This window comes from Diabrotica virgifera, chromosome 5 (assembly GCF_917563875.1).
Source record: "Diabrotica virgifera virgifera chromosome 5, PGI_DIABVI_V3a".
NCBI lineage: Eukaryota > Metazoa > Arthropoda > Insecta > Coleoptera > Chrysomelidae > Diabrotica > Diabrotica virgifera.
In genome coordinates, this window is record NC_065447.1 from 102,510,208 (window position 1) to 102,536,237 (window position 26,030).

Sequence of the window (26,030 nt, forward strand, 5' to 3'; positions counted from 1 at the left end):
TCCACTGGAGTCCTTGGGACCGTAAAAGAGGAAAGGCAGACCACAGATGAGATGGTCGAATGACCCAAAAAGATACGCTGGTATCAGATGGACAGGAATAGTACTGAACGAAGAAGAGTGGAAAAATAAGGGGGAGGCTCACGTTCAACTTTGGACAAATGAAGGGCAAAAGATAGATAGATGACAAAACGACCACAATTTCGGCTGTACACTTTTTGTTAGTCAGATCGGCACGGTCGGTACCTACTCTCATTATTCTTATCCCACTTCTATCTCTTTCTATTTTGTGCGGATATTCGCCTAATACGAAAGCTCGATAAAAGAAAAAGGCAGAATTAATTATAATGTATTACTTACCTATAGAATTAAATTGTATCATAATTCATAGCCCTCTGTTACTAGACGAGATGTTTGTGTTATTATTACCTGCATTGATGTAAATTTAATTACTTTTTATTATCCTATGGATGTCCGATCGAAAGTATTGTTTTTTCTTCTCTATTACCCATTTCTCGTTTCCCAGATGCTAATCGCCCACCTTATCGCCCCCTTTTCTCTATTGCCCCCCATATCGCCCCCTTCGCTCTATCGCCCCCCTGAAAATGTCAAATTGCCCCCAAGGGGGCGATAGCCCCCCGGTTGGGAATCACTGAGTTAGAGTATAGGCACGGATCGCTTAGATGCTTGGATCGTGAGTTCATACCTTACCCAATGTCAGTTTAGATATTTATTAATTTTGTTGGCCACTACCATGGCTATGATAATTCAAGATTAAAAAATGTACCTACTGTGTTACAGTTTACATATTCTAAAGTATTCAAAATCATGAAATAAGAAATTTTATATTATTTGTTATTTCATTATTTCGAATACGTTCTCTCTTTACACTGACTATAATACTGCGCATAGACGCCATCCCCCACCGGTACCTTTAGAATCTGTGCACTGTACCTACGTTGTTCTAAGATCTAAAGTAACGCTTAAAGAATAGCAATAGGCTAATGTGTAACTGCGAGACTTGCAAGATTCTTGCTGCAAGACCAAGACCAAGACCAAGACCGAGAGCGCCATACCAAGACCAAGACCAAGACCAGGTGTATTGGCGCAAGACCAAGACCAAGACTGTCTAAGTCTCGTCTTGTTCTTGCATTTGGGCAACACTATTAAGTGGTCTTGTTATCTAAAATTTTCCATTATTCTTTATAATCATTCTTATCTTCAACTACAAAGAGAATAAGTCATTTGCGTATTTGTGAAGTAAGAGGTAAATCAATCAAATATCGATTTAAAAATATTTTTCTCCCAAATATTCAGAAAATACCTAAGCTTTAATTTACGTAGGAAAAATACATGTAAAAACAAATTTTAAGTAGATTATCATTCTAAACATCTGTAAAAAATAATCTTTTTTTTTTGGAAGAATTTTAAATATCGTTTTTCTCGTTTTGCCCTTTTATGACTTGTCCCCCTTTTCACGATCAACAGCGAATTATAAGCCCTACTCGCGAGGCTCATGTGTTGCTCATTATCGCATTATATTTTAATTAGTTTACAGGTAAAAAATAGTCAACCAGTTGTGTTTGATATGTACGCAAATAAAGATTTATTTTCGGCTCATAAGTATTTTTGTACCACACATTTCAGCATTGATTATCAGAAACCTAAACAATTTAAAGCAAGAATTTTCTAAGTTCATCTTCGGAATTTTTATCATCTCGGATTCAGTGTTTGCCAGTTTCCCGGTCATGAATAAGCTTCGTACATCTGGACTTTCTGTCCTCTTCTTGGATCTCAATAGTAGTTGACGAGAAGATTCCTTGCACTCTCTTCCCATTTAAGGGGTGCCCTGGACTGAGAGCAGGTTTTTGGTTTCGATGGCTATTTATACTTGGGGGAATTATAATGGGTCATTACGCTCTTTTAACTCTCTAATGCAATTATTCCTATTGAGAGCTGTGTAATTATTTAAAAAATATTTATTTAATTAGATAATCTTTATTTCATCAAGGAAGTATACACACAAATGACATTTCTTCTGGAACGAAATTAAATTTGTTCTGAAACCGTAGAAAAAAAATTAATTATTTTTAAACAAAGATTGTTCAAATAATTATACAGCTTTCAAATAAGAATATTTGTATTTAGAGCATTAAAAGGTACACCTCTGGTAACTTAACTTTAATTTATTATAGCGAAACTTAAGCATCTTTGGGAGAAGACAATGCGTTGTTTAGTATTTTCACTCGAGTTAAATCAGATTAACAAAAATAAAATTGCTCTATTGGAAGCGAAGAAAACATATTTTTTGGTTTTTTGCGTATACCCATTTTGAACTTAGAAATTCAATTTCATTCAACCTAGTTTTTTGGTATTTTTGGTATTTTTCACGCGCAATGCCGATCGTTTTTGCATAATAAATGTTATGAGTATCTGAGTATGTTCAATAGACGACAATTTGTATGGAGTAAGAGAGCCGAACTAAGAAGATAAAGCTTCGAATACTACCATCCTATTGTTTATAACTTCGTCACAAGTGCCGGTCAAAGTTAACCAGTTGTACCTCAGGAACCACTTCCCATAAATAAGCGTCGTTTTCTAAATTTAATTTATGCTACCCTAATATTTATTGAGATATTCTATTTATTTCTATGCCAAAAAATTATTTATAGCTTTAAAGTATTCCTGAAGCCGTCCAGATATACCGATAAAATACGTTAGGTAGGTGGATTACTTCTAAAAACAAAAAAAATTGACAAATTTCTATAATGGTCTAGTTTTTGTTGTGCAAAGTTTAAAAAATCCAATTAAAAAAAATAGGTTGCAAAATCATTATGCTAAATCTTTTTATGTTTTAACCTTTGTCGAGCGGCATAATTTTACACCGGAAACAGACGGCATATATACAATTGTACCTATAACATATTTTCTTAAAAATTCCTTAATCTAAAAGTAATATTTATTAGTTTTAAGGTAATATTATTTATTGCTAGCATAACTGGTAAAAAAATGTTTAATATTGCAATAAATAAATAATAATATTCGGTAATTTGTTCTTGTATGGATTTACAAACAAAAATTGAAAGCCGCTTTTAAGTGATCCCTGTTACCTATCGTAAATTATTGAAATAACTGCAACAATAAACTTTTGGAAATAGTGGTCGTAAACAAATTCTAGGAAGAGTAGTATTGTATTGTATTTCAACTGGAAACGTAGATTTCATCCACATTTAGTTGTTTTGTGTTTGTCAATACACGTATAACTGAAAATTATCATTAGTATTAAAGATTCTACATCTAGTTTACCAAAATACCGACAAAAGAGGTATTAATAAAATCAACGAAGAAAACTTGTGTGAGATGGGGAATATGGAGCCTCTGCCACTCATACGTGCAGCTATGTCTCGTGATCATCTAAAGACTATGCTAATATTTATAAGATTTGACAACGAAAATACCCCTCAATAACGCAATAAAGCTTATAAGGCTGCACTCATACGAGATATCTGGACAATGCTGAATACAAATGTGTAACAAGACTACAAACCATCCCATTGCATAACCATAGATGAACAATTGTTTCCGTTTAGAGGCCGTACCTGCAAAATGTACATATGGTATTTTGGGTTTGTAATGCTTCAAACACCTCATCCCATACAAATTCATCTTCATATTTGAAAAATAGAATATGGTTCCTGACAAGTTAACGTTGGCAAACGAACACTTTTGGATCTGGTCACGTCTTAAAAATGTTCTAGGCGATAGGTTACCACAGATAACTTTTTACCAGTTAAACTCGCTAAAGTCTAGAATTCGTGTCACATAACGTTGGTGGGCTTATTTAGAAAAAAAAAATAAGAGATTTTTGCTCACCAATAAGCAAGCAAGGAAAGAGCTGTTTTCCACAAATCTGGCATACAATCATGCTGCTACCGTAGTTCTTATTTGCTAAAGAAAAACAAAGCAGTAGTGTTACTCTCGTCAATTGATATGACAGGACAAGTAGCCTGAAATGATTAAGAATTAGAGTGAAACTAAAGGGAATTTGATACGATGGATAAAATGCTGGGTGAATGTATGCTGAAGCGTCGAACATTGAGTTGGTACTTGACCTTTTTTTGTAATATGATTGACGTCACTGGCTTAGCATCCTACATTATATCGAGACCACAATCCATTACAAAATAGGACCAACGCAAGAAGTTTTTGAAGGATCTTTCTAAAGATCTTTGTCTTGCTGTTGATACTCTTCCTTAAGAATCTCACAGCATTCGTGGATTTATTTCAGTAACCGGAAGTTACCATGTTTGTCGAAACGAACGGAAAAAACAGCCTAAAACGAGAAAAAGTTGTGTAGCATGTTTTCTACCTGTGTGTTACGAACATTCTTTATCTAAAACGACATGTATGTTGAGAAAGTCCACACTTACATTCATTTTTGATTTTTGTTTCAAATATACTATGATTTAAATACAAAATGTATTGAGTTTTTTAACATTTATTAAAAAAAAATACAAGTTACTAATGTACCTATGCCGTCGTTTATGGGGGTAGGAAAAATTTAAGCCCCCTGCTGGGAACTGAATGAAGATTTCTTTGTTATATTTGGCTCACATAATCTACTGGATAAATGTAGAGATATCGCAAAAGTTCAAGTCTCTATATCTTTAACAAAAAAAGTTATTACAATTTAAATACTCAAAAGTTACAATTGTACCTATGCCGCCCGACAAAGGTTAAAATTATAAGCAAGCAACATAGAAAAAGAAATGATGATTTTAGTAACTCTTAAATATTTTAATTTATATGTCACACTAAACTTGATAACCCCACTCAACCCATGATTTCTTGATGTCCTTAGGAACTCGTCTAACTTAGGGTTGTTAATCACAAGAAGTGCTTAACAAACCTACAGAATTACGAAAACTATACAGTTTCCAAAAATTGTTCAGATTTACCCCAAGATTTAACCTAATAAACATTAGTGAAAGTGATATACTTATTTTTGTTTTCCTTATTTAGTGTAGTGTGCTTGGCTCGCGTGCCGGTGGTCCGGAGTTCAAATCCTACAGCAGCGCCGCGCCGGCAAGAACAACTAGACATTTTTAAAATGTTTAGAGGCCTCAGATCGACTCAGCCTGAATAAAATGAGTACCTTGGGTCTTGGGTAAAACCAGGGGTAATAATAGGCGGTTGAAGCGTAGCACTGGCTCTGTTACCTTCCTTGTATACCGTAGGCCCTAGATATAGCAGACTACCCTGCTATACTCCCGAAGCCACAGCGGTATAAAATGGGAGACTATTATTATTATTATATTTTTCTAATATTATTGTTCCTATACATCATATTTGTCGAGATACTTTATGAAAATAAAAAAAAAATGTTTTAAACAGATACATTTTTATATAAAATGATATGAATATAATATAAACAACATCAAAGTTATCAAAGGTTACTGTTTATGTAGATTAAAATAAAATAACACAACGAGAGTAATATTAATTCAAATGTATCAATATTTTTCGTATAAGTACTACAATAGCAGTGCTATAATGAAATTTTGTATTATTTCAATCCTATTATGTGTTGGTAAGCAAAATTTGCATTTAATTATTACTCTAATTTCTAGTTTATTCTCTGCTACATTGAGTAGCTAATATTACGACTTATTTTATCTATAAGCACCAAATTTACAAAAAGAATGATAAATTTTCAGAGTGCCTAAAGACAAAATATTATTACTCTTCATAAGGGTGGTGAAAAATCGAATTCCTGCATTTATAGACCTATTGAATTACTACTGGTACTCAACAAAATTATTGAAAGATTCATAAAAGTCCTACTTGTGTCCTTTCTCGTTGAAATCAAAATTTTATCACAAAATCAGTTTGGCTTTTTAAATAATAAATGTACCACTGATGCCACGTTTTCTGTACTGCATCATTTTTATCAAGCACTGAACAATAATCTGCACACTGGCACGGTTTTTGTAACTATGCCAAAGATTTGGATTGTGTAGATTATGACATTTTAATAAAAAAAAAAAAGAATGTGTGTGTACTTTGTACGCACGTAAGAAGTTATACTTCTATTATAATATAATTTCAACGAAATAAATATACCTACTTAACAGTTACAATACAAAAAATTAACAATAATTACCAAAAATGAACCAAAATTTAACAATGCCAAATATTAAAAAAAAAAAAGAAAAAATTATCAATCGTCCGGGATTTGAACCCGCAATCTCGCGATTTTTTTATCTCTGGTCCAATGCTATACCAACAAGGCCATCAAGCCGCATGCTAGTTACCTTTCAGATATACATAAAGAGCTCGGGAAATATGCACTTAAAAAACACTAAAATGTGCATGAAAATATGCACAAAAAACAGTTGAAATATGCACTAAAATATGCTCTTATACATTTCATGCATATAAATATAAAACGCAGCAATCTTTGTGTTGAAGGTATTTAATTTATTTTATGTTAAAGTCCCAAAAGTATTTCTTGAAATTTCTATCACCTACATCATTATATTCATGTATTCTTTATATTTATCATCATCATTCTTTATTATATTATTATTAAAGTTAAACCTATATATTATTAAATGATTTTCTAAATTTTCTAGAGAAAAACTCTGCCGTCTATCTGATAATAATTGTTTATACGCGGAAAAACTTCTTTCTATTTCACCCCTGTTGAGCTAGACTCCCATCTTGTAGAAACTAAAATACAAATAGCGCTAAACTACGAGATATTTATGAGCTTTCATATACCGTAGATTAAAAATTTTGGGCTCGTTACACTGGGCTGGAATTTAATATTTTTTTCATATGTTTAAAATAGAGATATTTAGTCAATCTTTGCCGCGGAATTACGAGCTATTTATGAGCTTTCGAAGGGATATAGGTAAGATTATATTAAAGGTATATAATAGTTTAGATTTTTGAGCTTATTCCTTAACTAGCCATTTAATTGATTCAACTCAAGAGAAAAATGTCGAGAAAAATTAAAATATACCGTATCGCGGATATACTTCGTATAATAGCGTATAAATTTTAAGAATAAACTTACGCGCATTTCGATTATTGAGCTACTACCCTTTCGCAAGAAAACCTCTCCATTTTCCCGGCTTAAGAGAGAACAATTGTAATTAAAACTAATAAAATTAATTATTTTGCGGCTACATACTTAGTGTTTACTAATTTATGAGCTTGCAAAATACGCGCATTTCGATTATTGAATTGCAATTTCTTGTCTATAGTGCAGTCACTGAAGGTAAAAATCAACTATTATCTTTGATTTCGGTAAACCTCCATCGATTTTCACGAAAACTGATGAAAATTTGCGATTTTACCCTGGGTTAAATGACACCCCCTTTTCGTGGATGAAAATTAATTTATTAAAAATAACACCATAAATCGATAGAGGGACAAATTCTAAGGAAAATTTGTTATATAAAGTTATTAAAATAAATCAATGCTTTTTAAGTTATCGAAGATTTTGATTTTTGGTGATAAAATGCATGTTTTAAAGAGATTTTTCCAAAATAACTCAAAATATGCACTTTTAATAAAAGCATATGCACTTATAAAATTTATCCAAAATATGCAAATATGCACTTAATATGCATTTTGCATATTTCCCGGGCTCATATAATTATGTAACATAATTATACATCACGGTTACAAGTGAAATATAAAAATAGATGTTTTATTATTTTACGCCCAAGGAAGACAAATCCAAAGACACAAAATTATAACAAAAAACCTTCTAAACCACCTTTTTCAAATTGCGCAAGTTGTATTATTAATATTAATGTTAATAAATGAAATATAAATATTTTGACGTTTCACAATTTAACAATTTACTTTTAACTGCAGTGCCTTAAAAATTTTAAAGCACTAGTGCCTTAAAGTAGCATTTTTAACGCTCCAATCGAGTCCTAAAAATTGCATTTTTAACACGTTTGTAGAAAAATATATTTAAAAACAATAATATATTCTTTCCACACCTTTTCTGGAATGATACATATATAAATTAAAACATTTTGAAGTATAACTTTAAAAATATAATATGAACTCATTAAAAAGGCAGTATAACTATAACTAACCTTTGTTGTTTCTCTTCCCACAAATTTTAAAACGCAAAAACCATACATAACCAAACCGTCAACCGTCCAAACCACAGCTGCGCTACAGCTGCCATATTGGATAATTTTTGACATGTCATTTGAACATCCAATCAGAACAAAGTTATAATGCGCATGCGCCGGGATCGTAGGTTTTAACATATAAAAATTCACCCTCATATCGCGCGTAAAGAAGTATAACTTCAAAAAACTAAATTTCTTCGAAACTCGAGGTATTTATTTGAATTGGTTTCAATATTACTTGGATAAACGCTTTGATAATTTTGCTGGAGATACCAGTATTACTTGGAGTAACTAAAATATTGCAATTCTTCATACTACTACTTTTGATCTACTCTCCATAAAAACCGGGTCCGATTCTAATTTACTCTCTTTCAACCTAGATAAAATAGAAGCATTATCCTTTAAGGGAGCTCTTCAAACCTTACCTCTAAATAACAACCAGATGATTATTGTTGATTCAGTAAAACTTTTTGGTATTTTTTTTAAAAACAATTCAGTGGTCGTTTGCCAAAATCAGATATGTCCATTTTTGGTACTTCTCAGGAGAGCCAATTCAAATTTCCACGAAGACCATAAAATTACAGTTTTGTCTTATATGTGAACTCATATAAATAAACATTAAACTCAAAACCAAATATGATATTTCTAAAACTGTGATTTTATGGGCATCGTGGACATTTGAATTTGTTCTTCTGAAAAATATCGAAAGTGGACACATCAGCTTTTGACAAACGGCCACTTAATTCTAAATGATCCCTTTATATCGATGTGTTATGTAAAAAAGTATCCTCAGCTTGCTATGCGATAAGATCTGTTTCAAAAACAATTAATTTAGCGTGTTTCAAAATGACATATTTTTTTTGTTCGAGACACATCTTCGATATGGTCTTCCTTTTTGTCGTTCTGGTACAGCTGGTCAATCCGATGTTATTTTTAAATTATTACAAAAAAGAGCAATAAAATGTCTGTTTGGCCTCAGAAGAACAACACGTTACAAAATCTACTTCAAAGACCACAGGCTTTAACACTTCCTTCTTTATATATTTTAGAAACTAATTGATGGATTCGATCGTTACTTGATGGAAGTTCATTTTATCTAACAATAAAACACTGAAAACGTATATTTTCTATACTTCCACAAAATTTATTATAACTATGTGGCTACAGCCGTTTCGGCAGAGTTCCTTTCTCAAGTGATTTAGTTTACTATGTGTTTGCCTTTTTAAAAATTTTAACTGAACAGGTTGAAGAGTGGGGAGCTGTTTGTCTCGAGTTGGTCATTCAGAATTATATCTGTATCTTTCAATCTATTAATTTCCATATATTCTAATAAATATAGCTTAAGGCCTTTATTTTGAATATGCAGGATTTGAAACTCTTCATTAAGTCTTCATAAATCGCTTGAGAAAGATACTCTGCCGAAACAGATATAGTCACATAGTTATAATAAATTTTATTGCTCTTTGTGGAAGTATAGAAAACATTAATTCGTAAACATCTATGTGTCTTTCCAGTAAGACCTAATCCTGATTATTCCACCAGAAATTCTACCTTTGACGTCTATTTACCGATCCCGTCCACTGAGTTAGTAAAGAAATATATATGTTATAGTCAAAGCCCGAATTTCAGGCACTCCTAGGTTTGACTAGGCAATCCTCAGGTCTGACTGAGGGTCTTAGTCAAAGCCCGAAATAAATTACAGTTTCGGCCTTTGACTAGTCAAACCTAGGAGAGACTAAGTTGGTCAGGCAAAGGTCGAAATTTAATTTTATGAAATCGGTTTTTGCTCTAAATTTTAAAGAACCGCTTGGATTGACATGAAATTTGGCATACATATAGCTTACATGTCAAAAAAAAGTGATATTTTGTCGATGTGTGCTTTTGCCCTGGGGGTGACTTTCACCCCTTCTTGGTGGTGAAAAAATATATGTCCAAAATAAATCCGGAAATGGGTAAAACTGACTAATTTTAAGTAACTTTTGTTCCATAGAGCTTTTTCGCCAAATATACACTTTTCGAGTTATTTGCAAGTGAATAGGTTCATTTTTGAACAAAATAACCACACTTTTAGACGGTTTTTCGCAAATAACTCAAAAATTAATTATTTTGTCGAAAAAAACGCTCTTACCAAAAATATAGCCTATAAAATAGTAAAAAAAATGGTGTACGCGTTAGGTCTCTGGATCTCGTAGAACCAGAGTTATAGGCACTGAAAAATAGATTCATATTCACCAAATTTCAAATAGAATATTTCGACGTGAAATATCCAAAAAATTAAGCACTTTTTGGGAAAAATCTATTATAACTTTTTTAAAGTGTTTAAAAAAAGCTTTATTCCTGTTTTCACGAAAAGTTTCTAGCATTAAATATAAGCCAGTTACGCTCAAAACAAAGTTGGCCCCTTTTTTTTTGCAAAAAAAAATCGGGAAGACCACCCCCTAATTAGCAAATTAAATTAAATTAATCGTTACCGCTCCACAAATTATTTTACTTATGTTGTGTTTATATGATCTGTAAGTTTCATCGATTCAAAGTGCTTATTTTTGAAAGAATTTGGTTTCAAAGTAAAATTTTTAAAAATCAAAATTTTGAAAAATATGCTTTTTTTCAAAATAACTTAAAAATTGTTAGAGATACCAAAAATCTCGAAAAACAAAAAAAGTTAGATTTGCTTTTCTGAATGTCATGTATTTTTTTGTTTTTCTGTTGGACAAAAATGGATTAAGATTTGGTGTTTCTAAATTTGCATACATTCGTGATCAGTGACTCGTTTAACCCCTTTTAACTACAGCCCTTTCAGTAATAAGGACTTTGAGCCGATGAAACATACAGATCATATAAACAATATATACAAGAGCCAAGAAACTTATGAAGTCCTAACGATTAAGTTCATTTAAGATACTAATTAGGGGGTGATTTTCTCGATTTTTTTACCAAAACCAAAAGGGACTAACATTACTTTGAGCGTAACTTGTTTAATTTTGATGCTAGAAATTTTTTCTATAAAACAAAAATGAAGCTTTTTTAAACACTTTAAATAAGTTGTAATAAGTTTTCCCCGAAACGTGCTTCATTTTTGGTTATTTCACGTTAAAATATTTCATTTGGAATTTGACGAATATGAACCTATTTTTCATTAGCTATAACTCTGCTTCTACTAGGTGTAGAGGAGTGATGTATACACCATTTTTTAAATTTTTTACAGGCCATATTTTTGCTAAGAATGTATTTTCGACAAAGTACTTACTATTTGAGTTTTTTGCGAAAAACCGTCTAAAAGCGTGGTTATTTTGTTGAAAAAATGAACATATTCACTGCCAAATAACTCGAAAAGTATTGACTTAGTGAAAAAACTCTATAGAACAAAAGTTACTTAAAATTAGCCAGTTTATCCATTTCCTGACTTTCTTTGGACGAAAATTTTTTCACCCCCCAAGAGGGGGCGAAAACCACCCCCAGGGCAAAAGCACATATCGGCACAATATCACTTTTTTTCTTTGACTTGTTAGCTATGTGTATGCCAAATTTCATGTCAACCCAAGCGGTTCTTTACAATTTAGAAGTTTTGCAAAATTTTACCGTTAAAGAACGGACTAATTAAAATGTCGTAATTTGTTAGATTAGGTTTAATAAAACGTCATTTTTTAATTGTAATATTTATTATGTTTATACTGTCGTAATTAAAATAAAAAAATAGAGTTTATTCTCACATATTGATGTTGAGGCATTATGGGATTTAGAGTTACACAATAGGTTAGGCAAGTTGCTTTCAATTTTTTTGAGTGATGTACCTACCACAAAATTCTTATAATTATTTTTGGTACCACCCAACTAAAATACCTATGGCGGTAGTTAATCTAATTAACTATAAATATAATACATTTCTGCTGTTTTTGCGTTTTGTGTACCACTGCACATAATGATATGTACCACCATTGGTTCATGTATCACAGATTGAGAAGCCCTGCGTTAGACCTTTTACATTTACATAATTTTGAAGAGCAATTCTTATTGCAGTAGCATTTTATAAAGCCTTGTCCCCCAAATTTAAATCTTTTGTACTAATTTCTCTTAGAGACAGAACGTCTTCGAAATTAGGAAAATTTTCTTTGCATTCTCTTATTTGTTGAAAAAAGTGTGTTTATTGTTCCGTATTTCGTACTAACTCTACAAAAACCGTCAACTGCTTTATCTTGTATGATACCCAAAATATTTAGAGTATTTCCTTTAGCTCTATCAAAGCTGGGAATAGGTATGGTTAAAGTTTCTCTGATCGAAATTGGAGGAATTTTTTTTTCACTTAATTGTTTCGTAGCATTGGCTTGGGCATAAAGACCTTCAATCGCCTTTCCCTTTATTTATTTTAATCTTTTCTGTCTTTGCACAACGCATGTATATACCATCTGATTACAAGTTATGCTCGAATATGCGCCAGAGCTCTCTTTTTGGCAAATACAACAAACCACACCTGAAGAAGTAATCTGAATTGTTTGACAATTTTCTTCCTCCACTAGTGACGACGGTCCAGGGCCTTCGTTAGTACTATGGTGATCCTTACTTTTGATAGTGCTAAGCCTACAGGTGGGTTGACATTACGAGTGTATTACATTTATGCAATGCATAGATACAAATGTACCTACTGCTTGAGTTTGAAAATAGATAATAAAATATCTGACAATGGCACGGGCAAAATACGTAAGCGTAACCCACCTTAATGCTATGAAACAATTAAGTGAAAAAAATTTACTGCAATTTCGAATGGAAAAACTGTAACAATACCTATCCTTAGCTTTGATAGAGCCAAAGAAGGTGCTCGAAATATTTTGGGTACAATAAAAGATAAAACAATTGGCGGTTCATATAGGGTTGGTACGAAATAGGGAACAATAAACACACTTTTTTCAAAAAATCGAATAAGAGAATGCAAATAGGATTTTCTTAATTGTCTCTAAGAAAAAATAGTGCGAGAGATTCTAAATTTGGAGGACAAGACTTTATAAAATGCTACTGCAATAAGAAATGCTCTTCAAAATTATGTGTAAAAGGTCTAATGTATTGTGTAACTATAAATGCCATAATGCGTCAACATCAACATGTGAGAATAAACACTAATATAAAAAAAATATTATTTCGACAATATAAGAATAAAATTAAGCATTAAAATTAAAAAATGACGTTTTATTAAACCTAATCTAACAAACTACGACATTTTAATAGCATAAAATTAAATTTCGACCTTTGCCTAACCAACTTAGTCTCTCCTAGGTTTGAGTAGTCAAAGGCCGAAACTCTAATTTATTTAGGGCTTTGACTAAGACCGTCAGTCAGACCTGAGGATTGCCTAGTCAAACCTAGGGGTGACTGAAATTCAGGCTTTGACTATAACATATATATTATATTCTGCAAAAAAACTATATGGAGTGAAGTTGACAGGAATCGACAGGAGTGCCTTATGGAGCCACTTTTGATGATGGTGAAACAAACTATACAACCATCTACCTCTACAACTTAAATCTGCAATATTTTTCCCCAACTTCCGTAAAATAACAAAAGCCTATATATCTGAAAGACAATATTTATTTATATTATTGAGTGGCAGAAGTTCTTAATCAATAACTAAGAAATTACAGTACTCTTATGTATAACATACATACACACTCTCGCCAAAACTAATCATAACTTCTGGAATATGCCTTTAAGATGCTCAACTGGGACAATAAAGGGATCACAATAGATGGAGAAAAGTTAAATCATCTTCGTTTTGCAGATGACACAGTCATTATAACTGATGACCTAGGAGAAGTAAAGGAAATGCTAAATGATTTAGACGCTATCTGCTGAAAAATAGGGCTGAAAATGAACTTTTCTAAAACTAAATTTATGACTAATCTGATTCCTAGCGGACAGCTAATTATACGTGAACAAGAAGTTGACCTAGTGGAAAAGTACATTTACTTGGGTCATGAAATTATAATTAGCAGAGATAACCAAACGTGCGAAATAAAAAAAAATTAACTAGCAAGAGTTACTCTTGCTTGGGCGCCTACGGAGCTCTAAGAGACATATTTAGGAGCAGTATACCGATCGGTTTGAAAAGACAACTGCTTGATCAATGTGTGCTGCCGGTAATTACATATGGAGCAGAGACACTGACTCTAACCAAGGAAACTACGTCAAAAATGCGGGTTGCTCAAAGGCGTATGAAAAGATCCATGCTGGGGATAAAATAATAAATGAAAATCTCAGACAAAGAACCGGTATCACAGATTTTACAGAACGTATCACCAGGCTCAAATGAAACTGGGCACGACAGTCGCCAGGCTGAAAGATTCAAGATGAACACGAAAGCTGATGGAGTGGAAACCAAGAGAAGATAAACGCAGTAGAGAAACGCCGCCTACACGATGGATAGATGATATGAGGCGGATTGGTAAAAACTGGCAACAATCAGCACAAAACCGTGAAGTGTGGAAACAATTGGGGGAGACCTATGTCCAGCAGTGGACGTGAATTGGTTGGATGATGATGACGATGTATAAGTTGAATTTTTTATCTATATTTGGGTGTAATATGCAGCAGCTTAACTTAAATTATTATTAAACTTATTAAGATAAATTAAGCTTAAGATAAATAGATTTATTTTGTTTTTAGTTTTACTTATTTTATCCTTTTACTTATAGGCCTGGATCCCGTGTACCACAAAAAAAGTTTATTAATAGCAAGCTGAAAATTTGTTGATAGAATCACGGTGTCTAGTCGGGCAAACTTTGATGTACGGGAACACTGGAAAAGGGGAAGTTTTAATTGGGTAAGAGTTTAAAAATTTGGAACGTCAGATTACGAAAGCATCCCATGTATTTTGTCGGACAGAACATCCATTTAATTTGGTACCCTTTCGTTAAACTCTCATGCAACAATCAGACTGCTATTACTAACCAACATGATTCCTGTCGTTTGACATGTTCCTCATGTTTCACTCATTAAAATACCCAGTTGGTGATAAAAACAAGTCTGATTTCTGCATAAGAGTTTAATGAAATGGTAACAAATCAATTGGAAGTTCTGCCCGACAAAATACCTGGAACGTTTTCGTAGTCTGACGTTCCAAATTTTTAACCTGTTCCACAATTAAACTTCCCCTGTTCCAGTGTTCCCATACATCAAAGTTTGTCCGACTAGACACCGTTAAGCTATTAACAAATTTCAGCTTGCTATTTGTATAATTTTAGTAAACTCTGTTTTTTATTGTTTTGTTTTTTATGACTCTTTGTAAAAAGAGCTTTGTCTATAAAATTGTAAAGTTTTCCATAAAAATAAAGCATATTTCTATTCTATTCAGTAAAAGGTAAAAAATCATCATCGTTATCATTTTTGTCTTTGTTGGCTGCACTAATTATAAGTTTTTATTTATTCCATATATTTCTATATTTTTCTATCTTAGGTCTTGCGAATGAATATGTATCCCAGTTACGGAAAGGTACTGTCTAAACGTCTCTAAGTATACCTTTTGTTCTTATTCTCCAACTTCTTCCAAGATATTGTAACTCTTTTTGTTTGCTAAATATAATTTCAAAGTTGAATAATATTATGTCTTTACTACCACAACTTGTGCGTTCTTATTTTGGTATAATTGGTATTATGCCTAGAATTCACTAAGTATTTTTATTCTTTATTGTATTTTTATCACTACACTCATCCGTAAGATTCTTATTTGCGCCAAATTAATTTGGTGATTTTCTTCGATTTTAATTGTCCAACATTTAGTGTGACAAACGATATTTCTTTTTATGGAAGTTTTGTAGAATTGTGGAATCTGTTTCATTGGAATCTTTGTGTCACATAAAATACTATTCCCTGCATTCATTATAGTAACCCTGACAACTCAATGGTATCTCAACTTAGCTATATCCCTAACTGGAAAAACAAACTAATTGTAATCAACTGTCATGTTGTAGAGGTTTTACGTTTGTCAATACTTTTCGAGTTATTTGCGATTGACAATTTTTATTTTTCGACAAAGAAACCACATTTTCAGGCGGTTCTTCGCAAATAACTATAAACTAAGTATTTTATCAAAAAACAAAATATTCTTAGCAAAAATGTAGCATAGAAAAAAAAACGAAAAATGGTGTGTATTCGTGAAGTCTATACAACCAGCCAAAGGGAGAGTTGTAGCTCACCAAAAATACGTTTTTATTCGTCAAATTTCAAATCGAGAATTTCAACGTCAAATTACAAAAAAATAAGCACTTTTCTGGGAAACCCCAGCAAATATTTTTAAATTGCTTTAAAAAAAATATTATTAATTGCCATAAGAGTTTCTGGCATTAAAATCAAGCGAGTTACGTTCAAAAGAAAGTTGGCCTTTTTTTTTAATAAAAAAATCGTGAAAATTTCCTCCTGTTTAGCACCCCACGTACCTTTTTTTTCTGTCCCTTTCAACTTAGGGGGGGTAAAGAGAATTTGATAATCTATAACGCAGTGAAAGAAGGGATTGTTTTGAATATATTTTTTTACTAGAAAAATATGCTGACATCAGCAGTCAATGCGTTTCTAAAACATTGAAATCGTAAATAAATGTGAGTTATTTTCCAAATGTCTATTTGACATTAAGAAAATTCCTCACCTTTATTTACTATTTAAATGTTTTGACAACGCTGACGCTGTAGGGTTTTGACGTCGGAAATCTCGAGTGACGTAAGTATATTTTTGTATAAATAACATAACTCTATAGTCCTCATAATTTAATCACTGTGCCGGCATGACAAGAATGAATACAAGCAACATAGAAATGAACCGATGTAAACACGACATACTGAAGTCGAATCAGCTTTTTTTATAAACGTGATATTTACAAAATTTGACTATTTAGTACGTGCCCTTCATACAGTGTTTTTACGATAAGAATGAAATGACGTCACACAGTGGTCAGATGCGTAGTTGTTAAACTATTTTTTCATTTCAGATATTCTTAGGAAACACACATAACCTAACTTCTGGTTTCTTCTTTTAAAAACAATTTTCTGGGGACAACTTCCTAAAGCTTTAAGCATTTTTGAAAATTTTTAAAGGTTTATAAAGTTTTCAAAACAAATTTTTTAGTTTAGTTTGCAGAAAAAATTAAAACGAGAAAGTAAGTAACCAAAATGACCTAACCTCCAATTCACACAAACACAATAACAAAAAGCCACGAGAACTGCACTGGCAATAGGGCTTTTCATCGATTGTCATTTGTTTCAAGCTTCTGTCATATGTTGTATAAACTCTGTACCTATAATATTAATATACACGGATTATACGACATGTAACATAAGCTCGAAACAAATGACTGAGAATGAAAATCCCTATACTGCCATATTTTGCCAACTGATAATAATTCACTAAAGTCACTAGATTATAATATCAGAATCTGGGCATAGGAAGTTTGTGTATGGTTGGACATTTAAAAGTTAATAGACTGACATCATTTCATTCTTATTGTAAAAAATTATATTTCTTTCTCCTTCGTCCGTAATACTAAATACAAGTCGTATATTATATGCAGGGTAGCGAGAAAGTATGGAAACACGGTGATTTCTCGGAAACCGCTTGAACGATTTTTATAAATTTTGGTGGGTAGAGGTGCCCTAATGTGGCCGATATTAAAGTGGTAATTACATTGTTGTCAAATCTTTCGTTTTTCTGAAAATCGAATGAACTTTCTTATTTTAAATAGAACACCATGTATATTTTTTGCGTTTTGAAGTTTTTGAGAAATACTAATTATTTTTCATGTTACGTTCCCTATACCTAAATGCCATAATTTCGGAGTTATTGCTACATTTATTGAAAAAAAAAATTTTTTAACAAATTATAACAATCAATTTTTCGGCCCAGTTAGACATTATTTTAGGTTCTTTGGAACATTGGGAACAAAAAAGGTCTTTTGTAATTTTCCTCAAAAGTTAATCGTTTCCGAGTTATAAACAATTTAAAACTGAAAAAAATTGAAAAATGCCGAATTTCAAGGTTCAAAAACTCAAGTAAAAAAATCATTTTTATAATTATGAGGTACCTAAATCCAAGCTCAAACCTTTTTCTATCAGATCTCTATAAGAATTTTCGGCATATTTGATTCTAAAACATTGTTTTTTAAATGCTAATAAAGCTCTTATGCGAGGACGGGCTATCGGGCTGCATTAACAACTAAAAAATTATGTTTTAGAATGAAATAAGACCAAATCACTTATCGGCATCTGATAAAATAAGGTCTAGACTTGAATCTAGGTACTTCATTGTTTCAAAAATAATATTGTTTAGTTATGTTTTTGAACCCAAAAATCGTCATTTTTCGATTTTTTTTCAGTTTTAATATGTTTATAACTCGGAAACGATTAACTTTTGAGAAAAAATACAAAAGACCTTTTTTGTTCCCAATGATCCAAGGAACCTAAAATAATACCTACCCGGCCCAAAAAAATAAATTTGTATAATTTGTTAAAAAATTTTTTTTAATAAATGTAGCCATATCTCCGAAATTGTGGCCTTTAAGTATAGGGAACATAACATGAAAAATAATTAGTATTTCTTAAGGACTTCAAAACGCAAAAAACATACAGGGTGTTTCATTTAAAATAAGAAAGTTCATTAGATTTCCAGAAAAAAGGAAGATTTGACAACAATATTATTACCACTATAATATCGGCCGTATTAGAATACCGTTACCGACCAAAATCTATAACAATCTTTTAAGCGGTTTCCGAGAAATTACCGTGTTTCCATACTTTCTCGCTACCCTGTATAGAAACATTCACTTTATTAATTATTTCTTTTCTGCAGCATAAAAACATAATAACTAATGTTTTTGTTTTTGGTTTTAGCTCTCTCAAATGCTGAATATGCATTAGAGAAGAGAAGTGGTAAGTCATTATTATCTTATTTACTTACATATTTTACTGCAATGCAGTAAAAATAGCTTAAGGGCGTAGGCGCAAAATTTTGTTCCAGTGCTTTTTAAATGCATTTATTTTTAATGAATCCTGAGAAAACTGATCAATATTTTTTTAAAAATTGAAAGCAAAATAAAAGAAATCATTACCGAGGGTAGAAAGTCCATGGCAACTTCTATAACGTTTACTTTAAACCTTTGAATGTTGATGAAATCTAATAAAGTCATAGCGTTACCGTTACTACTGCCGAGTGCGCTTGAGCTCTTCAGTTCAGGTGTCATATGCAGACATGCACCACATTCGTTTAGAAGTTAATACTTGTTTGACTTTGATTGAAACAAATTCTATTTCTATTGAGTACGCAGATAAAAGTATTTATAACGTCAGTTTAGAGTCATATTATGGATGAAGCAATTCCAGGGCTATCCCGGCCAAAACACGACAATGTAAATGCAGCGAAATATCAAGTTAGCACCCAGATCGCGTTGGAAATATTTCGCCAGCAATGAAAAGGTTAATAAGTTACAGGGATAAAAAAGAAGAGAAACTTGATTGAATGTGATTTTTGTTACATTTCTCATTCAAAAGGAACTTTATGTTTATTTTAGGGATCTTTCTACCCTTGGTAATGATTTATTCTCTCATTCTGCGTTTAAATTCTTCAAAAATATTTATTACTTTTTCCATGATTCAAAAAAATGAACAACACATCCGTGGTAATGTTTACTAAATCGCTACATTCACTATCTTTGCCATACAATGCCTCAGTCGAACAGAATTCTGTGACAAGACACTGACAAACAAGGCTACTAAATATTTAACACAGCTTCAGGATTATCTTAAATTGTTTATCAAATAATATTGATGATGTGTTTGATAAATAATTGATTTTAGACGAGAAATTAATAAAAAGTTATTTATTGTTTATTATGTATGGAAGATAGAAGCACATACTACACCAGGGTATATTCTGTAATTCAAATATTTTGTTGTTAAAGATTTTCAAAATTTATCTAAGCGTTCCATAGTAACAATTTATTATTAAACATTCAAAAACTGAACGACATAGCAATCTCTATGTTAATAATGGCAATGTCATTGTCAACTAACGTTTACATCTCCTTACCAGTGAGAATTTTACTACACGTAATTTGCCGTGTAAAGAAAGAAAAAATAGAGATAGCTGTAAAATATTTGCACATACGCTCTTAAACGTCTACCGTTAAGTTATTTGTCTGCACAAGAGAAAATAAACACATTTTTTATTTTCCGGAAAATACTTTTGTTCGGATGATGAGAAACGAGAAATAAACGCTGTGAAAATAAGAAATGGTGCCTAATTTTACAGAAGTATCAAATAACTTTTTTTTGTTCAGCTCATTACAGACTTATAAGAGATATATCTAGTTCAAACCGAAATCGATTTCTTGTAAATTCCCGCTCGGATATAATAGAAAATTGCAAGCGAAATGGAATAACAGCAGAAGCCAGAACTAAACTTGAGGTAAGAATTAAAGGTTTTTGTAAATTAGTAGAAGTAATCGCTTGCAAAATACTTGAAAATTAATTTTTACACTTACATACATAATCCTAAGCTTTTTTACCTTTAGGTGTAAGGCTGGGAAGCTTAAAATATTAATATTTTGTTTTTGATAACGATGTCCGAACTGGAAGTCGAAAGGTCAATAAAATCATGGTTTAAGTTAAATTCTGGCTTATTTTCCAACTGGAATAGTAGATGTATACGTATTAGCCCAGTAAATGAACAGAAAATTCGGCGATACCGTTTAATTTTCAGGGACAACTCCGAATTGCACGAAAATTTGGATTTAGGTTCTACTTACCCTCCACTCCAAAGTTGAAATTGTGCCGTTGGTTGCTTTTACTTGTGGGGTGACAGTCACCCCTTCTCTGGGGTGAAAAAACATACGTTCAACATAAGACCGTAAATGGATAAATTGACTGATTCTAAGCAAATTTTGTTCTATAGAGTTTTTTAAGTAAGTCAATACTTTTCTCGCAAATAACTCAAAAAGTAAATATTTTATCGAAAAAAATATCGTTAGCAAAAGTGTAGCCTATAAAAAACCCAAAAAATGGTGTATCAGTAAAGTCTATCAATCAAATAAAACCAAAGTTGTAGCTTATGAAAAATACGTTCTTATTCGTCTAATTCCAAATAGAATATTTCAAGGTGAAATCACCGAAAAATTGAGCACTTCTCGGGAAAAACCCATTTAAACTTTTTTAAAGTGTTTATAAAAATCTTTGTTTAAATTGTTAACAAAAGTTTTAGCATTAAACATAAGCGAGTTACGCTCAAAATAAAGTTGGCCCTCTCTTTTTTGTAAAAAATCATGAAAATCTCGCCGTGTTAACTCCCCAAATGAAATTAATCGCTAACGCTTTACAAACAATTTACTTACCTATCTATTTTGTATACGATCTGTCAGTCTTACCGGTTTAAATTGTTTATTTTTGAAATGGTTATAATTAAGTAAGCTTGAATGGGTCACTAATCACGAGTGTATGCAAATTTTGAACATCCATAATATCTTAACCAATTTTTGTCTTACGGAAAAACAAAATGAAACTAGCATATTTATAATAGCAAAGTCTACATTTTTTTACTATTTAAGATTTTTCTTATCACTAATACTTTTAGGTAATTTTGAAAAAATGAAATTTTTCAAAAATTTTTAGAAATTTTTTTTACTATAAAACCAAATGTTTTCAAAAATAAGCACTTCAAACTAATCAAACTTACAGATCATATAAACAATAATACACATACAGTTAAAATAAATGGTAAAACCAAACGATTAATTTCATTTAGGTTGCTAAATAGAGGGAGGTTTTCACGATTTTTTTTACCAAAAAGGGGCCAACTTTTTTTTTCAGTGTAACTCGTTTAATTTTGATGTTGTTAACTTTTGTAAAAAACAAATAATATGCTTTTTTCGATACTTTAAAAATGTTGATAAGGTTTTCCCGAAAAATGCTTTTTTCTTCGGTGATTTCGCGTTGAATTATTCGATTTGGAATTAGACGAATAAGAACGTATTTTTCATGAGCTACAACTTTGCTTCTACTCAATTTGTGTACTTTACTGGTACACCATTTTTTTTCGTTCTTTTATAGGCTACACTTTTGATAAAAATATATTTTCGATAAAATATTTACTTTTTGAGTTAGGTATTTGGGAAAAACGGTCTGAAAACGTAGTTTTTTTGTCGAAAAATAAACATTTTAATTCGCGAATAACTCGAAAAGTATTGACTTACGTAAAAAACTTTATAGAACAAAAGCTGCTTAAAATAACTCAATTTATCCATTTCCGGCCTTATTTTAAACACGCGTTTTTCACCCCACGAGAAGGGGTAAATGTCATCTCCCAAGTAAAAGCAACCAACGGCTAAATTCAACTTTGAAGTGGAGGGTAAGTAGAACCTAAATTCAAATTTTCATGCAATTCGGAGTTGCCCCTGGAAATTGCATTCCAAAACGGTCATTTATTGTGCTATATGTATGGTACAAACATACATACATTGATAATTGCGCTCGAAACCGGTAAAATAACGCAAAAGACGGAGAACATATATCGTCGGTATACTACGAAAACCAGATAAATATTGAAATACCGAAATTGAGAAAAAACGTTTTTAAAGTTTAGTGCTTTATTTTGAATTAAGCTTACCAGTTGTGTTTGATATTCGATATGCTAGTGAAAGATGCATATATCAGAAATAATATTCTATCATTAGTTTGAAATAGTTAAGAGACCTGGCTGATTAAACCTTAATTTAAGATCGAGGTGCGATCACTTACCTGGTTTTACCTGTAAATCAAAATAAATCACACTGCATTAAAGACACTTATCACCTTTTTACTGAATATGGTAGATATAAAGCAGTAGAAATAAATTGTTGTCCGGCAAATATATATGTGCGCTTAGTTGGTTTTACATGCAACAGGACTTTGATTTTATGGAAGTAAGTAGCGATATATTGTTTTATTTGAAAATGAAAAGTTGGTTAGGTGTAACTTATTTGTTTATTACACAAATTGTCTGCTGAATGGTAAGTCGTATCATTTATTGGGTTTTACCTGTATGTAGAGCGTAAAAAGCTGAGAATTTTGGTATACTTAACTCAATATTTTAAAATTTGTCATTTATCTGGTTTTCGCAGTATACCGATGATATTAAGTTGAGATAGTACAAGATAGAGCGTTTTCTGATACGTAGCTAGTTGACTTCAGTCATAATTATACGTATGACTTTAAAAACATTTTATTTTAATATCCCTTGTCATCTTGACAAGAGTGTATGCGAAGTCTCAAATCCTAGTAGAAATTTATTATTAAGGGATATATCTTAATTTTGGATTAAGAAATGACTATTAATTAAACCGTTCCTATTTACATTTGCGGTACTGGCTTTAGTCAGTTATTAGAAATTAATATTGTCTGCGGATTAGAAACAACATGATTAATTAATGTTGATAAGTACTCATAAATACTCCAAACCTTCTTAAGCCATAAATTTTGAACTCCGTTTGGTCAAGGAGATTTACAGTTAAGCCCTTTGTTGATATTTGAGACCTCTTTGGTGGTGAATGGTTCGTAGAGAGAGCAGTAACGTAGTGGTCACAATTCTGCGCCGTATCTTCTATCCATTTAGCATTGTTGTTAAAAGCAACTGAAAGTTGATTTTCCCAAAACTCATTAATTCCTTTTTGGCTTGGGTAAGACTTGTCGACACTTTCTACGATTGAATTGAGTTTTCGATAGAAAGCCTTCTCAGAATTTTCAAAAAGTGCATTGTCACATTTTCGGTTGCTACTAACTTTGTACCTCCTTACCCATATAGCACACAACGTCCGATGTACGTCAATACAACGTACAAAGTCCAAACGTCCATGGACCAAAACTGGACGTACTATGTACGTACATTACGGGACGTCCATTGGACGTTTGATTTCAACGTACATTGGACATCCATTTGTGGTCCATGGATATTTTACACAAAACGCGACTATTATATTAAGTCCCAATACCTACAAACTAAATGAGAATCTTCTTGACAACGTTGTCGCTCTTCGCGCTATCGGTCGTGAAAGGTAGTATTAGGCAGGTACTTTTAGGGGATTATCGCTGTTAATTGTTGTGGAATACTGAAGGAGGGTTTATTTATGATAATTCACAGAATGGCAAACCTGCTTGTAATATACAACAACGGTACTGACTCTAAAAATAATTTGGAACAGAAACAGAACAGAGATTAAACCTCTTTTAATGTGCATGCTTCCTAAGGCGTCATTATCTGAATCTCGTCTTTATGAAAATACATCCTGTGATATATTTGTGTTTTCTGTTTATCGTGCAAGTGCAGTCGTGCATTAATGAAGTTCCTAGTTCCTATAGTAAAGTATATATTATAATGAAGTTATAGTAAAGAGAAATAAAAAAGGTCTTTTGTGTAATATTTTTAAGTATAAGATTAGTATTATAAGCAACTATTCCTATAAAGGCTTTTTGCTATGTATTCACAAAATTATGGATACTAGATTGCTTTCTGAAAAGTGCCCTAGAAATGTCCATAAGACGTACATTGAATGTACATAAGGTGTACACTGAAAGCTCCAATACAACGTACAATGTACGTTTGTAGCGGACGTACTATGGACGTCCAATTTTGTGAACTCTGGACATTCGTTGGACGTCCATCGGATATCCATTGTACCTTAGCGGGACGTCCATTGGACGTTCCAATGTACACATATGTACGTCCATTGGATGTCCATAAAACGTACTTGTGCTATCTGGGTTGTCGTTCTGAATAAATGAAGAGTTTTTGTTTTAATATATCCAGACACTGTTGGGCTGTGTTATTTTTTGGATAATATCTCTAGTGTTTGCACTATTCAGCATTATTCCTTCAGGTCTCCTAATGACCGTTCTACTTAATACACCTCTTTAATAGTGCGTCCATAAAGTAACGCATAAATTCATTATTTCGTAAACCGGCGACTTTAAGGAAAAATCCCGACACAGGTCGATTTTTATTTTTAATTTTCGATTTTTTTTCATATATATCATACTAGTGACGCCATCCATCTGGGCGTGATGACGTAATCTATGATTTTTTTAAATGAGAATAGCTGTCATGTGATAGCTCATTTGAAAGTGTATTCAATTCTCTATTCCACAATATAAACATTAACATAATTATTTGTACAAGGTGTTCAAAAAAACATTTTTTAAATTAAAATAATAATTGAGAAAAAAAGAAGAATGTATGTAATTTATCTAATTCAAAATACATTTTAATATTGTCAGAAAACAGGAAAAAAATGTTTATTTGACAAATAAATATTGTTTTTCGATCAAATTCAATGTTAAAGCTGCCACCCACCTGTCTCTTGGCAGATTGAACATTTCGTTTAAGCGAAAATCAATGTTTATTTGTCAAATAAAATTTTTTTCTGTTTTCTGACAGTAGTAAAACTCATTTTGAATTAAATAAATTACATACAGTATTTCTCATGATCATTTTTCAGTGCGTAAAAAATGTTAGGAAAAAGGGTAAGTCCGTGATAATACACATTTATGACATTTATTCTAACATGACATTTTAGTTAAATCTGACAATTGTCACATTTTATTTTCAATTTGGAATAAAAACAAATCAAAAGTGTTTCTTGCATTGATAAAATGGTATTTTCTTTGATTTGTATAGTCTTATAAATTATACAGATTATATTTGTAATATTATTATCTAATTAAAAAAAATTATTCTTTTATTATGGCGCCATCTATCGACAACTAGAATAACAAGAATAAATGTTATAAAAATTTCACCGACGAAATGTAATCACCGACGTGCCTTTTTTTCTGTCACATACAATTTAATGCGTTAGAAAGAAATCGAAAAACTGTGACG

The 26,030-nt window shown here is 31.8% G+C and overlaps 1 protein-coding gene across 1 annotated transcript in view; it reads left to right on the top strand.

Moving 5' to 3' along the window:
• The first annotated feature begins 5,443 nt into the window (after positions 1–5,443).
• The window catches only part of LOC114337826 (uncharacterized), a 55,044-nt gene continuing 34,457 nt past the window's right edge, over positions 5,444–26,030 (top strand). The window contains exons 1-3 of the mRNA XM_028288361.2: positions 5,444–5,587; positions 19,019–19,057; positions 20,464–20,591. Coding sequence (XP_028144162.1) covers positions 5,506–5,587; positions 19,019–19,057; positions 20,464–20,591 — 249 coding nt within the window. The 5' untranslated portion in view covers positions 5,444–5,505. The remainder of the gene's footprint in view (positions 5,588–19,018; positions 19,058–20,463; positions 20,592–26,030) is intronic.